The sequence below is a fragment of the Zerene cesonia genome, chromosome 20 (genome assembly GCF_012273895.1).
Source record: "Zerene cesonia ecotype Mississippi chromosome 20, Zerene_cesonia_1.1, whole genome shotgun sequence".
Taxonomy (NCBI): Eukaryota; Metazoa; Arthropoda; class Insecta; order Lepidoptera; family Pieridae; genus Zerene; species Zerene cesonia.
Genome location: NC_052121.1, coordinates 3,882,079 through 3,900,184, shown reverse-complemented (window position 1 = coordinate 3,900,184; position 18,106 = coordinate 3,882,079). Strand labels below are relative to the sequence as shown.

General features: G+C 32.4%; 1 protein-coding gene across 2 annotated transcripts in view; it reads right to left on the bottom strand.

Moving 5' to 3' along the window:
* The window catches only part of LOC119835265 (partitioning defective 3 homolog), a 42,764-nt gene extending 26,163 nt beyond the window's left edge, over nucleotides 1-16,601 (bottom strand). The window contains exon 1 of one of the 2 annotated variants that reach the window (XM_038359990.1): nucleotides 15,954-16,601. In XM_038359990.1, coding sequence (XP_038215918.1) covers nucleotides 15,954-16,073 — 120 coding nt within the window. In that variant the 5' untranslated portion in view covers nucleotides 16,074-16,601. Of the gene's footprint in view, nucleotides 1-1,264; nucleotides 1,459-15,953 lie in introns of those variants that run through there. The other variant, XM_038359991.1, reaches the window with a different exon arrangement.
* Between the last annotated feature and the right edge of the window lie 1,505 nt (nucleotides 16,602-18,106).

The window sequence follows — 18,106 nt, the reverse complement described above, 5'->3', positions numbered from 1 at the left end:
TAATAAATGTTATTTGCAGTTAACAATTTTCTTTTTTCTTTATTACAATATTTATGGCAAGACTAGGTATATACGTATTTTTAAACTCGAGTCGATGTCATCCAATTAATTAAGAAGGGAGCATCTGCTTGCTGGGCAACTCTGCGTTGACCTATTTAAGGAAACAATGGGTCAATCACTGCACTTTTTATTCTTGAAATATGCTGACCAGCAATTTTAAATGAAGCATTATTGAACAATAGATTTTTCGAGTCTAAATTATCACTGTACTCAATGATATAAAGAAGCTTAATCAGAATTATATTCATTGATTGTTTGGGAAAACAATGAAAATATTCATAAATATGGTAAAAATAGAATCAATTAAAAATCACGTTTTTGGAGGTTAAAAGAAAGAGAAGTAGAAGTGTTATCAGTATTATCTAGCTATTACTTAGGCATTAGTCAACACGGTGTGTATCGTAATGGAATGTGATAGATTAGCCTTCTGCCAGCCGCCTCAAGGTTGGTAATAGATCGCTCTTCACCGACCAATTATTTAGCAATTACGAGAACCAATACAACAGATTATTTAGTTAAAGTGTCTATTAATTACCCTAATATTATCAATATTGTCATACCAATAGAATCTGGTATGTGCTGTAACTGATCTGATTGTTTTAATATAAAATATCCACAGTTTCTATTAACCCATATTTTGATACCACTATATCTTCAATACCCATTAATATATCATTGTCGATTCGCACATATACCATCGACAATTATAGTTTATAACTGTGTTGACTTAATGAGATGCTTTCCAACACTTTCAGAACACAATAGCTCTGTGAAAGTTTGCTAATAACAATGGCACTCAGTGCGTACAAATGTTAGTTGGGTTTTCATTCCCTCAGACAAGTTATTTTTTGTTTAATTAAACATAACCATAAAGAAACGATAAAAATCACGATTTCAACTCGGAAATGATATTATTTATTAACGTGTTAGAGAGTTAATTAAAATAAAACGACTGACTCGCAGTGCACGTACCTACATATCATGCGGAACCTTGGTTAACAAATTTTTATCACTTTAATTAAACAATACACAAAAATAGAAGGCAATATGTAATTAGAATTTTATCCACGATCTAGAACTATGAAAGGACAATCGTGATTTTTATTGAACGCTGATATTTCTATAAAGATTTGAAAGACATTATAGTACAAATACCAAGTTTTTCTTATTCAGGTAACTATAATTGGCATGTAATATTACCCACCCTCTCTCTGGTTGATGGTAGCAAATTCTTCTGTAGTTTTTGGACTGGGTAAGTTTGCCTCCAGCCAAATAATCGAACAAGTTTATCAGCTACATCTTCACACCGTGGCGGATCTTTCATTGTATCGACTTTACACTTCACTTTTTTTACACATAGCTAATTTCTATACGTTACTTAGCTTTGATATATTTTTACCCACTCAGTCACACTAAAACATTCAAGAGTATGAGACAGTCGATCTAAAGTAACATAAATTTGCAGCACAAAACACATTCGATATCAGGCGTCCATGACATAACTGTTCGGTTTTGCAGACGTGCAAAAACTGTGAAGAAATATCATTAGTGACGAGCACTAAAGTAATGCGTGTAATGTTTGGTCTCTGCTATATTATCGCATACTATCTGAATCGCCGCCCCTTATGCTACGTCACGTAAATAATTATTTTAGTTATTTTGAAGGCACTTTAAGTGGTTCTTCATTGATCGCCAGCGGAAATATAAATTTGCTTTGGCTTTTTGAACTTGGGATTTCTACGTTTAAATGTGATATGTTCTAACCTACATCACAAGCAAGTAGAACGTAAAACGGCACATATAGGATTACACATAGTTACTCACAACATGAGGGCTTAATACCATTAGTAATATGCCCAAAACTGAATATGTATTTTTTCAAGAGTTATATTAGATAATATTTATCCATTAATCCAATCAATTTTATATCAACTAAGGAAATATTATAATATTCAAAAAACCGCACTTGAATTTTAATGATCTCGTGACAGATTTAATTCGATAAACGCTGTACATGGTACAGAAACGCATAGCTTAAAAGACGTTGACATTACTAATTACGATACGTTGTTTAAAATTCACTCGGTAAGTGCAAGTCTTGATCCTACATTGTCTCGCTTAAAGTACCTTGAATATAAAGTATCTCAGGGGGCGTAGTATGCCATACGACAATAAATAAAATACATTTTTACTGCGAGAGGCCACGGGATATAATATATTTGCATAGCTTCATCTCCGCTACAATGGCATGGTAATGACATGTCATAATACGCCCCCAAATCAGTGAATTTAAAATTCATGAATACGTACAACGTGAAAATATGTTAAAATTTCACGTAATTGTATGCAACAGAGCTCTTATAAAGTAATGACATCATTGTGGACTATCAGCGCAAAACAATTGTCGATTAAAAGGTACCACGGTATATTACTAAACCCATTCAAAACAAGATAAGCTATTGTCAAGAGATCTGAGTGTAACAAAATCAGTACCAATGACGTAAACTTGCATTGAAATTGTTTTGAAGTAAATGGGTCAATTTGAACATTCATTTATGTTGAATATATTAAATTAATGGCACATTAATGGTAAACATTTGAGCAATTAATTAAAGAAGGTATTACATTTTTGTAAACGATCCGGTGATTTGGGTGTATTTGAATATAATAATTGAAAATTTTTCATGAGAACCGGGTAATGTGCTATAGTTTTAAGTTCATGCAAGCATTTAAAGCGCGTTAAAGCTAGTATACCAGTTAAAGTCAGTATCGCGTTTTAATTAACAATTTAATTATTTCATTATAAACAACCGTCATGCACAACATGACTTCAAATCTTATAAAATAAAAAAAAGTCCATTCTTAAGTATAATACTCGTAGTTTATGAAGCTTTCCATCCTGGGATCTGGGTATCTAGATCCATGTCAGCGGCCATTATAATATTTCCAACTTGATCTACAGATAACAATGCGAGCGGTAATAACGCTGAATTATTATGGACATCACAGTGTCACAGATATATCAACGGTGCATTTATTTAAATACTAGACGCTCATCCTGGCTCCACCCGGATATCTAGATCCTGATTTATCTTAAAGGAGCATTTAATCGGGATATAAGTGTGATACCAAAATTTTGCTATAATAAATCGCAAATACATATATATATATATATACAAATATATACATACATTTGGTAATAAAATACGAGCTAACACTATTTTATAATTACACTGACTTTCGAACCGATTTCTTTGAATTTACATAGTCGCATTGGTGTTGACATGTTTCCGTGCATTTGGAAGAGATTTTGCAGGTCTAATTGTAATTTTGCATTTTCTATTATTTGGTGATAAAAATATATTTTCCAAATAATATAAGTATTTTTAAAAGTAGTAGATAAACAATCTACCCTTCTTTTATAATTTTTGAATGCTTAAAACTCGTATTGTAATACAAAGTTTTTGTATTACAAGTATATTCAACAATTTAAGTAACTTATTATCAGCAAGACAATACTACGACGACGGCGAAGAATTAAAACATTGTTGCTTATCGTAAATTCAATTTTAGTAAAAACGTAACACCTGTTTAAAAAACATTGTTATCTTTGATTGTAATGTGTTCTTAACTATGTGTGTTAAGTATTATACACACATACACTATAACGAGTGGCGTACAACCTTCTTGGTTAATAAAATATATTATATTGTTTCTGTTATATTTAAACAGTTCCTATCTACTAGAAAGCACAGTTACCGAAACCGAAAAGGCGAGAAAGTCAATTTCTTAAAACGGAGCAGCTATTTGTGTGTTTTGACTCTTATATCATAAAAGTTTTTATATACTATATTTGTATTGTTTTGTAGGTTTATAGTTACATGTGGTCAATGAATGTATTGCCAAGGCATAGGGACTGTTACACAAGTCATGCTACAGTGATTTACAACACGTCTGTACCAACAAATTAATGCAATAAAGTTCATATTTAAATAATTTAAAAATCAAGAAATAAAACGTCACTTTTACGGTTCAAAGTCTTTCAAAGTCATCTTTAATTATATTTAGTTACTGTTGTAAAATATTTTAATTTCTTTTATGTACTTAAGTGCCTGAATCCAATGTGTTTTTGTGCTTCAAATTCTTTAATTAAATACGACCCGTTACCTAAATCTCTTTGCAAGTGCAACTTTTGTGCAAATACAAAATACCTTGCTGGCGTTAAACAATACAGTACAGAGCCTTCGTTGCCACGTATTATTTTATAAGTATTAACCTCACTGTTTATCTAAGGAAACGTTCAAATCACTTCACTGTTTTTTGCAATTACAATATTTTAAAGAGATGAAGCAATGTCACGTATAATTTGTAAACAAACGGAGCTGAAGGCTGCGCGGCGATCAACTGGCTCTACTTTGCAGCGAGGTGCTCGTGCGCCGGCCGACCCGGGGGAGGGAGGGCGGGAGGCTACCACTCCCCTCGCGAGGTAGCCGACCCATTGTACCGCGTGTAAACAATCATACCTGATACGTTTCTGCAAGAGGAGATGTAATGTGATTCGCAACACTGAATTTCTAAACAAGCGTTAATTTTAAATTTTACTTACCTATATACTGATATATGACGGATATTGTGTACTCAATCCAAAGGATACAATAAAATGTCATATAATATATATCCTAATGTTAACAATTGTCTCTAAATTTATGATGTTATATTCAAGTACTATTTAAAAAAGTAACATAAACCTAGAGGGAGAATTCCTAAGCCACATCTCTTAATATGTTTAAACTTTTGACCCCTAATTTTAGTTAGATCGTGCCTGGACTAATTACTGCATGACGTACTAATTTCCGGAGTATGTCGAATAATGCGTCAAGCACTTTTTTAACACTTTTGAGGAAATAATTTTTAATAAATCTTAAAAAAAGCTCGTGGTTATTATGTCTGCCATAAATTGAAAATAATAATAAAATACAAATAAAATTTGTATATTGAAATAGCCTCGATTGCCTGACTTTTTGCCTTTCCAATGGCTTTCCGCGAGGTATATAATTGAATTAATTTTAATAGATAATAACTTATAACACTAAATTATCCTATGTAATTAAAAGTTTTTATTTAATTCCATAATATCCTTCATTATTTATTTCTCCAAGAAACGGTCTAGTGCACATTTAATAGGGGTGCGCTGGCACAGGATAAGAACTAAGGGTCATTGGCGCACGAGGTGGCGGAGCGCGACGGACGCAGGCGCAGGCGCAGGCGGCGGAACACAACCTGATGGCAGTTAGCTGTCCTCTCAAACGCAACTTGATTTCATTGATTCAAGGATACCAATCATTTATTTATTTTTAAATTTCTAATTGAGTAATCTGCTAAAAAATAGAGTCCGTAAAATTATTAGAACCAGTAACAAATGCGTTCAAATAACAGTTAAAAAAGGATCTTAAGCTGCATTAGTAATAATTATAGAACTTAACATTAAAATCACGAACCGATGAACTCTTATTTATTTAAATGGCAAGAAAACCTTTGGCTGAAATTCAATTATTTTGATTCATATAAAACTAAAAAGTGAATACACATACATTTGGTTTAAGCGCCATCTGGCGTCTTGATGTAGAACTGCTATGTAATATATTATCTACCAAGACGTACAGCGATCGAGTTACCAGCTGACACACCTGACTCATTGTTTTATGTTATCAGAATATTATCGTGATTAGCGATATAGCTAGCTAGATGTCACTGGAAGATATTTTAATATAACTTTAATGATATATCCATTTAATTCAAATAAAGCCTTATTTAACTAATAAGAAGAAATACAGTATTCTCTTTAAATGTCCTGCAGCAAAAATATTTGGTGGAAAGCTGATGGAAGAAAACCTCTGCTGTAGGAAGAGCTTCAACGACATGGCCATATTGGATACCTATATACAAATCTGATTTGAAAAATACACTCTGACTGCATGACTGCAATAATTGAAATTTTTTTGGTTAACAATTTATTTTGTACTCGAAGTACTTAAAGACATATCAAGAATAATTACTTCTGGACAGCATCTCCAACGTTCAAAATAAAATCACATCACGTAGATTTATTTTTTTAACCTAGAAAGTAATCTCCACCTACTATAGTATATTATCTGTGACATACTACCCCAGTACTTCGTATCGTCACTTATTATAGGATTACGACGCAGGGGCTCGATCGTAAATTTCAAACTACTTATGTAATAATAATAACGTCAAGCCATTATCACTTTTATTACTTTTATTTAAAGTCAAATGTCAAATAAAATTCAACACAATATGTAGTTGAATTCCATAAATTTTATCGAAAAAATGTTTTCTCTTAAATTTAATTTCCATACGTTACTTTTTTATTTCTAATTATTATATCGAACGCTTCTAATAATAACAACAAAGTAGATTCGATTTATAAGATAAGACTCTATGAAGCGCGTGGTAAAATAAGATAAAAGCATTAATTTCTCCATTGTTTACTTGAAACAAAGTAAGGTCACATTACTTCGAAGCTCATCTCATAGAAAGAATTTTATAATTTCCACTGGATATTGAGTACGATCAATTGTTTCGCTCAATAATTATGTACATTATAGGTGCTTTAAGCTAGCTCATTCATGGTGAACTACATAATTTAATATAAAGTGAAATCAAGATTGCATATCTCTACCAAAACGGTGTTACGACTTACAAAATAGAAACAACTGACTTTCATTTCGTATCAAAAATTTTGATTGAATATCTATCTTTTCATTATACAATGATACTCATAACTCATAACTGTTTCCATCCAAGGTCTATTTTTAGTCTATAGTTGTATATTGTGTACTATATAAATCATTGTTTATTGTAAAAAACTATCAAAAATCATTGGAGGTTGTATACATGGGAGCTTGTATCTTACGTAGTGTGTTATGATAAATTCCTATAAACCTTCATTTCACAGTCGATAAGTGTTAAATGGTTGAAATCTCACGCTTGTTTACGTGTATATCATGCGTTTCAAGTGTACATCCGTTCAATCGCCTGCCAAGCGGTTTCACTTTACATTTTATGGGACGCTTTATGACATGAAGCTAGAATCAGCTATGACACTATGAAGTAGCTTATCAGCAAGTATTGCAAATATAAATAAATAACATTTAAATATATCCGTACTCCACGAAACTGAAAATTAAATATAAATAAAATATAATAGTTTAAAAAAACTATAAAACACGCTTTAACAAAAATCATATTTTGCAAATTGAAAACTGGAATAATTTTATCAAATTAGTGTATTGTCATCGGTCCTCAATAAATCTACAAAGTTTGAACGAAATCTGGCCGTTTAAAGTGGGTCAAAATCGCGCCCAAAGAAGTCAGTTACAAACAAACAAACATACAAACAAACAAACATACAAACAAACAAACATACAAACAAACAAACATACAGGTGAAGCTAATAAAAAGCGTGTAAAAAATAGAGACTTTTATATATGCACAAACATGGATGGCTCTTTGAATTGTGTTCTTTGACAGAATTCTTCAAGTCATTTCATTCTACAATAATAACAATCAACATTCATGTACCTACATTATACACGCAGTCCGCAGACATTAAAATTGCAATTTAAATTTATATCGGAAACCGGTTTTTTGTAGTTCAAATTGACTCATAGAACTCATTTACTACTCTCATGGCAAAAATAAATTGGTCAAGTTTTTTTTAAATGAAGCGTATCTACGAGTGTAACCACTTTCGTTTTAGCGGAAACCGTCTGCCGGAAAGTAGGTAATTGTATCTGTTGCTGCTTTTTTTAAAATATTTATGCTATTCAGCAGGGTGAGCATCGGAGGATGACGGACCCGTGGGAGAAACGGAGAGTTAATATTTTAATGGGGTTAAACTTGCCAGCGGGTTACGCGGAAAGTAAAACCTTTGTGTTTTCTGCTTTATTTAATACATAACTGCCTAAAATCTATTATATTGGTATTTTGACTAATTTTTACATTATCTACATATAAATCCCGTCTGAATATTTTGATGCAAGTGATGTTGTAAGCCCCTTAGGCTAAATAAATAAAAATAAAACAAAAACATTAATTATTGGAAAAAATCATCAAGTACAATATTTAAATGATCCACTGACGACCAAAATAGTTGAAAACTGTGTTTCGGTTGTTGGTGGCTTTTCTCTTTAAAATTTGCAAGTAAATTTTCTCATACCTATTAGAGTGCAAAGAGTATAGTATAGTATAGTAGAGTATTAGAATGTAAAGCTATCAATATATTCATGCAAAATACCTCTTATTCAAAGGCAGAAGCAAAGAAGTAAAATTTGGTTCATATGAGTAAAATAAATAGGAACAAAAAATAATAAGAAAGATAACACGAAACTCATCAGCATTAGTAGACACCGGCGATATATGAATATATTATTGAATTGGGACATCGCGTTCGGTTGGCTATCTCTGCGGAATATAAATAAAATGCATGTGATAAACTTCACTATTTACATTCTTTACTTCTTATCAGGCAAAGTGGGTTACATCGCACTATACATAGATAAGACGAAATCAATAACGAATACGTCAAGCCTACAGTTTATAAATTACCTAGTTTATAATTTTTTATTTTTATTTTTATAGGAATTATTAAAAAGAAGAAAGTTGTTTCAAGTTATAACGGAGCCTCTTATATCTTAACTCTTAAAAGATTTTTGTTGAACAAAAGCACCTAACGCTTTAAATTAATTAAAATCAAAATGGCACCCTGTTACTTATCAGATATCTGGATTTCTTTTCATTTTAGTGTTAAAATTATTTCCACCTTCCATTCTAACGGGTCATAACACAAGTTTTGGTGATTTTTATAAATGTAGAATGAATTAATTTTTATAAAATTACTTGCGAACTGAAACAATGGTAACGTTCTGCAGGTGACCAGCAGCAGTTTCACAATATTTTCATTCGTACCCTCGCTTTGTTCCTGTGCTATAAGGTTTTGAAATACAATTGTGCTTACATATAATGCACGTGCAAATTGTTAAGCCCAGACATAACAGCACTCATACCAAAATGGTGTGACATCGATATTGTTGAGTGAAGTCAATATTTTAATAAGCATTATTCACTTTTATATTTTCTATGAAGAAGTCACTACATCTTTGTGAGCTTTAGATAGATAATACGATCCTATATTTTGTACCTACACACAGTCATCCCAGCGAAATCATAAGATGCGAGCTTATTTTAGAAAGTATTGGTAATCTATAAGAGAATCAAACCTAAAATGTGACGTATGTAAATTTGTAAGCGTAAAAATGTTAATATACCTTGGGAAGCCCACGCAAAGGATCTCGGTCACAGATTAGCGCGCAATGGCATTCTGCCACACCCACGCCTACAGTCTACACTCCCAGTCAGACTATGTAACTATTATAAGGACTTTATCAAACGTATGCTTTAATTGAATCAAGATAGATCGATTATTAGTTGTGCAATGTTATCTTGAGCAATAAATATCGAAATATAGCATCAACGTAATGTCGCTTATTTCGCCGAGCCTGTTCAGAAACATTTAATTACATAGTATATATCGCTAGCTTTTGCCCGCGTCTTAATAGATATTATTATACATATAAACCTTCCTCTTCAAACACTCTATATTAAGAAAAAAACCCCATCAAAATCTGTAGCGTAGTTTTAAGGATTTAAGCATACATAATGATAGAGAAAGAGACTTTGTTTTATACTATTTAGTGATGTGGAAGCTTTGGTAATAATATAATTTTATTTCTTAAATATCTTTAGACTTCAAGCCTTACTAAAATTATAATTATGTAGGGAAGCATGCAAGTGAGCGAAATACCTAACTATAACTCATAATATAAAGCTGAATACTGTGTTTATTGTTATTTTTTTTAATGCGCTAGTCTCAAGGAATATTAGTTCGAATTAAAAAGTACATTATTGTGTTAAGTAGTCCATCTATAGAGGAAGGCCATATACTACCATGTAAATTATATATTTCAACTACGCCAAAACAACGGCCCGAAATATTGTTTAAGGAAGTTAAATTATTATTTAAAAGCGACGTAGGATATTTCTGTATGCATACTGAACATAGGGGGAGTAGGACTATGAGTAAGGACGTCGCAGGGAACGGCCGGTTTAGTTTTTTTAGTATTATAAATAATAGAATTAAATGTGGAATTCAATACCTCAACATCATTAGTAGTTCAACAACGTTGCTGTATTGTTTCGGAGGCATGTGAAATGAATAATTCGATAGTTATATGCCGAGTCAATAGCTAAAATAACTTAGCGTTTATGTAAACATTCTTTTTCAAAATCAGGATAGACTATTCCACACAACGTGGATTACACAAAAAACTATTAAATGTTAATCATTGCAGCAAGTGGGCTCCATAAAAAGGGCGCAGGTACATTCCGTAAATGGGGCTGATCCCGTCAGATGTTGGTTTGTAATTATGTGCGGACAGAAAAAACCCACCCGCCGCCGCCATGCCAGATTCTAGTTGATACTGTTAAGCTGAAATCAAACAGACATCGAGCAAGTTTAAATAATTTAATACTACACTCTAGTAAGGATCGATGAAATTAAATACTATAGTTAAAATATTATAGTTTTGTATATGTATCGTTTTTACAATCCAGCTTATTATTATCATATATTAAGTCTCCCTTAAAGTTATTATAAAGTATCGTCATTTATTATGTTCATTTAATACAAATATACTTATTTCCTTAAATTGATATTTAAAAACTAATATGTAATCAAACTAAAATTAAATGATATAAACGAAACAATAAAATAGTGCAATCACATTCGTCCTGATTGCTAGAAACTGTGTAAAATAAGAAATCCTATTAATCTATAAATATAAACAAATAAGAAAAACGTCAGTCAGAACAACTTTTTGTATAATTCACTACGCTATGTAAGAAATAAATTGGTTTTATTCAAAACAACAACATAAAACAAGTCATAAAACGAAAGGTGATTGTTTTAGGGTATGTTCCTTGAATAGTTTATTGTGCTACCTGAGAGCAAGGGATAGGCCTACAGGTAGATCTAACTTACGATATTATTATTCCCTTATTATTCTATAGACGTCAATATTCGACTAAGAGGAAATAGAGTAACAGGTTTTGAATGAAATAACGATGCTTTCTTTCTTGTTTTACAGGGAGGTTAAAACTTTTTTCCACTTCATCCGTTGCACTATTTTACTATATATATACATGTACATATGTATTAAGTGTTAGTTATTATAATATTAATAAAATATCATACTAAAGAAGATCATCCCAATTATAATTACATAAGTAAACTTGATGATATGAGATAAATAAATCAGTTCTTTCCTGTTCGTGTAATTAATATTATTATTTATACGCATCGCTTTTATAGTTAAGAATTTTATCAATTCGAATTAAAGTTAATGAATACCACCACTTTGGTTTTGCTTCTAAATATTGTATATTTGTATATTAAGAGTAACTAAATAAAACATTATATTATACTCTCTACCATTGACTTAGTCGTGGGCTCACAGCGACATCAAGCGCTTCAAGGCTGCCCGCATATTTTGCGTTATGTAAAGCAACAAATATCGGTAAAAGCAATAACGGTAAATCTTTCGATAACATTACAATATGGTAGTTGTATATGTTTTTAGTTAATTTCGAGTATAATTTTTGCATTTATAGGACAAAGGTATATATGTATATTGAAACTACCAATTATATAGAGATTATTATCGTTGTTAACAAATTTATAACTTTTTCATATTGTTTATTTAAATTAAATGAGCGTTTTCAATAATTGATCAACGTTCGTAAAAAACAAGGATGTCCTTTAATTCGACTATTTCTTCTGATTTTTTTTACTCGATAACGGCTTGAAACTGATTAGTGTGTTACTTTTTATGTTCGATAGGATTTTATTCCCATTTGGTCCCGTTTTAAACGGAAACGTTTTTCCAAAAAAAAAAAAAAAAAATTTAATCAGTTTACAGTGTACAAAAGTCATTGTATGCAATTAATTAGACTGATTTAAGCGAGACAAATTGTTGTTTACGACGAAGTAGGTACAAACGGAGCGGCGATCATGATTCAGGTTATTATTTCTCTATTAGTCATGTAGCTTTTAACACGTATCATTTTCATGTGCCAATTTTAAGGAGATTAAAATTCTTCGTAAGATAACATTCCGAGAAGGAACCTAATGAGCTTACTGTTTATGTCAGTTAATAAGATCAAATTTCTCGTGATAAGGTGTCCATGTCTGTGTTCACACTGCTAGCATGATATGTAACATAATTGGACATGCGACGTGGTTGCACGTGCGCATGAGTAATCCTCTAAGTCCTTAATGCCTACGCTATTCTCTAGTATCGTTCAATGACGATGAAGATAGCTGAGGTATTGTAGTTTCAAGTTAAGTAAGAATTATTTTATCTTACAAATATATCAGATAATAACTATGGACTACTAGTAATAGTGTATGCGATTACGCGATGTGAGTTTCTTTGATCAACTAACTTGTTGTGATATCCTAACACCCTTACAAATTCCTAGAAGTTCAACTATAATCATAACATAGGAATTGTTATTTTCAATAATAAACTTTCATTTAATATTTAAAAAAATAGATTGGAATACTTACATTAAAAAAAAGGTGTGTGTGCGATTTACACATGATAGAAGTGAAACTTCAGTAAATCGACAAAAGAATGAATAAAATAGTATGTATATTTCTGTCTCATTCTTTGCCGGCTTCATTCTACACATTTTTGTATTTGTGTCTCTAACCTGTCGTTTTTCCGTTGCATCAGGTTTGAAATCACAACGATTCTAAAGAAGTTTCACTTCAAAAAAATAGAAGGGAGTATAAAAAAATACCGTAGGGAGTATAATAATTGTAACAAATTAATAAAATGTAATAAACAAATAATGTTCTTGGAGAAGCGACGTATTCAAAGCCAATTACCGTGCCTCAGGGTAAATGTGATAATTCTAATGTTTCATTTCCACAGTCAGCATAATAGAAGGTTATCTTACTAGTCGATACCCGGTTGTGAAAACCGTAAGACTAGTTTTTCTTCAAGCTTATTTAACGTTTAATCGAACAAAACTACATCCGTTGTTCGGAGGAAACTATAATTAATACACAAGAAAGATTATTTGAGGAAAACAGTTATTAGTAATTGTTACAACCGATTATCTGTTCCGGTATGTTTTGACTGTAATAACAATTATGGAATTCCTGGAAACACAGTTTCTAAAAAGTTTCTTATCCACAAACTTTATTGCGAAGTCCGCGATCTTTTGGGTGACCCAATTACCGAATTACGAATTGATAAGGTTGCAGATTGTAAACGAATATATCATTTACATAATGAATTAATATCGTCTGACTTCCATCACCAAATATTCATTACGAGTATTAAATAAAACGATCCATTATTTAATTAAATTGAATCATACGAATTCTCTTCGCACATGTGCCGACTTGGTAATAATTAATTGCCGACTTGTTAATAATTTTCACAAGACATATAACCGTGAGCTGTGTTTTATTGCGTTTCCCAAGGATTAGCCACTTGAAGAACATATGTGAACGATTGAAGCGTCAATTAGAAAAAAAGCCCTCGGAGTTATATTCGGACACAGAGCGGACATTTATCCACTTGTCAGGGAACCCACCATATGGTCATTTAAGAACGATCATCATAATATATTGCTTTTTTTATATGTACCGTACTCTCTTATATATATCACTTCTCACTTCATCTGCGACTTCAATTGGTTATGAAAGCAAAGACATATAGGCAATTATGAATAAATACTCTATTTCATCTAAAAAAAAAGGTGTAAAATAAGCGTGTTGGATTCCGACGCATCTCAAATATTTGTCATTAACATACAATATGTGGTTTGAACACCATAAGACGTCTTATGCTTTTCTGAGAACCGGTCCACGGGCATCAATAAGCCACGAGTACAATAGTTCTCAGTCTTTTATACTCCCGCAATTCGTATACCTGGCAGCAATCAAGGGAGCGATTGTTTTAGCAACCGAGTATCAAATTTAATCACAAATTTAAAATATGCGTGCTAAATTTACGGAACAAAGAATCCTTTGTTCCCAGCAGTTTTAGATATAGACCATAGGCCGTAGACCACAAAACCACATACACTTGTAACATTTTGTTTGGAAAAATAATCATTTAAAATACAGCATTGAATGTACAATTATAAAATGTAATGAATTATTGAAATTTATATTTTTGAGGACAATATCTGATAAAACTACGTTAAAGACTGTAAAAGCGAACTTCAGAAGATGAATGTTTCACCTAAGATTATCGTGATTTTTTCTATTTCTCATGTAATGTATAAAGGAATTCGATATACATAATTGGCATAATATGCTTAGCAGAGCGGCAAGCTCTATTTGCCGCTAGTTAGCGCACTCTTGCGACCTTACAATAATTGTGTAATAGGTTCGATCATGCAGAAACATTGCCAAAACTATGTGAGCCGCTGCATACAACTGGTCATAATGTACTATCATTCCACTTGAAACTATTATCCGACGTGATACGGTTTCTATAACTAAAAAATATGTCCTACAAACGTGTATAACTTGCATGCAGATACACACAGTTATAAATTATTACTGATTGGATAATTGTTATTCTAAAATGAACAAAACATTCTTTATTTAACTGTTTATAATTCCAGATCTGACTGAAACCATAGAAATATATATCTAGTGAAACATTTTCTAATGAACCTGAATACAATTATTTGTAATTATCGTGTGACGCACTGTTATTTTGCCAATACCTATAATGGCATGCCCTGGAATATTTTTTGTCGTCTACGGTGTCATATCAGTTAGTCATTCTTTAATTAAAAATGTTGCCTTAAGTCACTACTCACATAAATTTAATTTCAAGAGTAGCTGTGTCAGTTGGAGATAGCGCCAGAGTACGAACTAAACAAAGTTGAAAATATGACAATTGACGCAAACTGCGAATTATGCGGTTAAGTATTAAATCGGTTTAATTACTTGATATTTTTTTTTTGTATAGTACGTTTATCATCATAATAAATATATACGTTAGAAATTACAAGGATCCTGCTTAGTAGGTACTTACATGTGGGAGGCAGGTGCAAAAGCAGGTGATTAAGAATGATGTAAGTATATAGGTATTGTAAAATCAAATATATAGAATTCGACATCAGCTGATGCAGTACATGCACACACATAACTGCTTAACACTTAGTAAATATAACATAACAATGCACGAACATCATGTGAGGATCAGGCAACTCAGGTATAAACTGCAGCGTCAGCATTTCAACCGTTATCTTTAATTGTAATAAGGAAAAACATCAACATAGAATTGTAACCTTTTTTAATATTACCTAAGCATGCATATAATACATATTTGGGGATCTATCGATACAGTGCGGCCTAATAACATAAATAACTCGAGCAAGACAAAAGTTTAACCGCAACTCACCATAGTTTACTGCCTAATGCTTACCTATTTTAAATTGATAAAATGTCGCGAAAGTGGTTTCAGCTGCGAGATCATGCATTCCACAACGACTGATCATTAGATACGCAAAACCAGAAGTGGTCAACATTTAAAATACTATAGTTTGCCTTGTAAGTTGCTTTCACATATATAAACCATTTAAAAATTGTAGCTAGAGATTTCGGGCGTACGAGGGTAGGCACACATTTCGATGTAAACAACTTTCTGTCATAATTGATAACGTGCTTAATTAAATAAAGATCAGTGTGTCAAGGATAATTTCACCAACGTACTGACCTGACCGGTAGCTTTTTTGTATCGGAGCGTTGCTTCCCGTACGAGGTCCCTCACCAAAAGGTCGCCAGCCCCGCAAGGTACCAACACTCGTACAGAACCAAAACACACCGTCACTTTCATATTGACACTAAACTGTGATTCACCAAAGCACTGCACCACTCAGCACTTTAGTTCTCGTAATAAACACAGGCTAACATATTAGTTTATGGTAAACTAACAGGAGCACAACACTACCTTACGCACATGGCAAAGGTAAGCTTGCGTTGGAGCCGATCACGAAGCACCGTTGAAACAAAAAGAACAAAAACACTGGTTTGACTGAATGTTTTCATAGCGCCCGTTTCCAGCGTGCCGTATTCACTATATTCTTATTAAGGTTTCTTATGGTATCACTTTATATAAATACTGTAATTACATTCGGCGTTTAACATTTCGATAAGATTACGCGGAAAATAGACTCGAAGCGCGCGCTCAGCGGCAGCAACGGTCGTGGCGAGGTGTATGAATAAGAATTCGTTTGATAGTTGTAAGGGTGGCGGGCGCGGGGCGCGGGGCTGGAACCGGTTCCGTGCACCAATCGGCGGCGGCGTCACGGCGGCCACTCGGCAGCTGCCCGCGTCACACCGCCTCATGCCGCACTCGTACTTCACTCACATCACATAGCCACATACCAACCGTCGCCGTGCGTTTTGAATTTAACTACCCGTCATTACCGACGTATAGTACTGACTCACGGTTCTAGAGAACTCATGTCTTGTTGGTAACTGGAACTTGATTCATGTATTGTTAAATCGCACTGCATACTTGTCGTATCGAACATATTGTTATATGTACATACAATCCTGATACTGATGACACAACAATTATAATAGTTCATGTAAATGTTTTAACCATTTAAACAAATACGTTAATTTGTTGTGCACTTAATAAAACAAGCTGCCTTTCCGCGACTTGACCCGCGAAGTCAAAGGAAATTCCCATGAGAATGAGATGTTTCACAGCGGTAAAAAGTCAAGGTCAGTAGTTACAACAGACATCTAATAAAGCTTCTATCACTCTCTAGTCTTCTAACTCTCCAGACACAAGAATCATATCAAAACATCGCCTCGAAGCAACGTTTATGAAAACAAACAAACATACAATTGCATTAATTTACTAAAATCACAAATTAATGACGAAATATTATTTACGTAGTATTCGGTAATCTGTGATGATCAATATTACCATGCCAACCATACCGGTCTTACAAACAAAAGTAGCATTCACTTTTTTTATCAAAGTATCAAAAGAACTTTGAACTATGAATCAAATCTTGTCCGGAACAATTTTTTGTGTTGTTACATTTTTTTAATGCTTTTGCACATGTTTCATTACAATGAACGGAATTGCTAAGAAAAACTTTAGGATTTTTTAACTGGAATTAAAACAAAATAGGATAATAAATGCGATTTATTCATTACAACATTATTTATTCCGACGCGTGTTGCGAACACTTTGCAGAGTGCGATAACGTACGAATAAATCGCGTTTAAAATCCTTCAGAAATTATTATATTACCATATGATTATTCATTTTAATTTGACTTAAATTTTATTTTTAGCTTTATAGCATTGAAATGCTTTATATACTTACTCTTGTCAAATCAAACACCAAAATACAACAATAAATGTATTTTGAAATGTGAAATTTAATTCAATAAAATGTCTCATTGATTAAGATATCGATTAAATTTGTAACTGTTAAATTTCAATATCGACTAAAGTAATTTTTTCTGTATTGTATGTGCAATAGATTTCACAACCACTTGTACATTGTTCATAGCCACAATTATCTTTTCCTCAGAACCAATTGTATTCGCGTCGATTTAATCTATAATTAAATTATTACCTACATTGGTTTTTCTTTTTTGTATTTTTAATCGACATATTTTGATTGATGTTATCGGAAGCTTTCAATTATCTATTTTCAATTTCCAAATACGTAATAGAACCTCGATTAAACAGAATTATATGATTTCCTTGATGAATCGAACGAACTTCCGTAGGATGTCTTAAATTTTCAATTTGACTGAATAACTATAAACTGACTAAATTAAAACATCAAGTTTTGATATTTAGATTTATGTCGTTATGCAACCTCTACATTAACATACG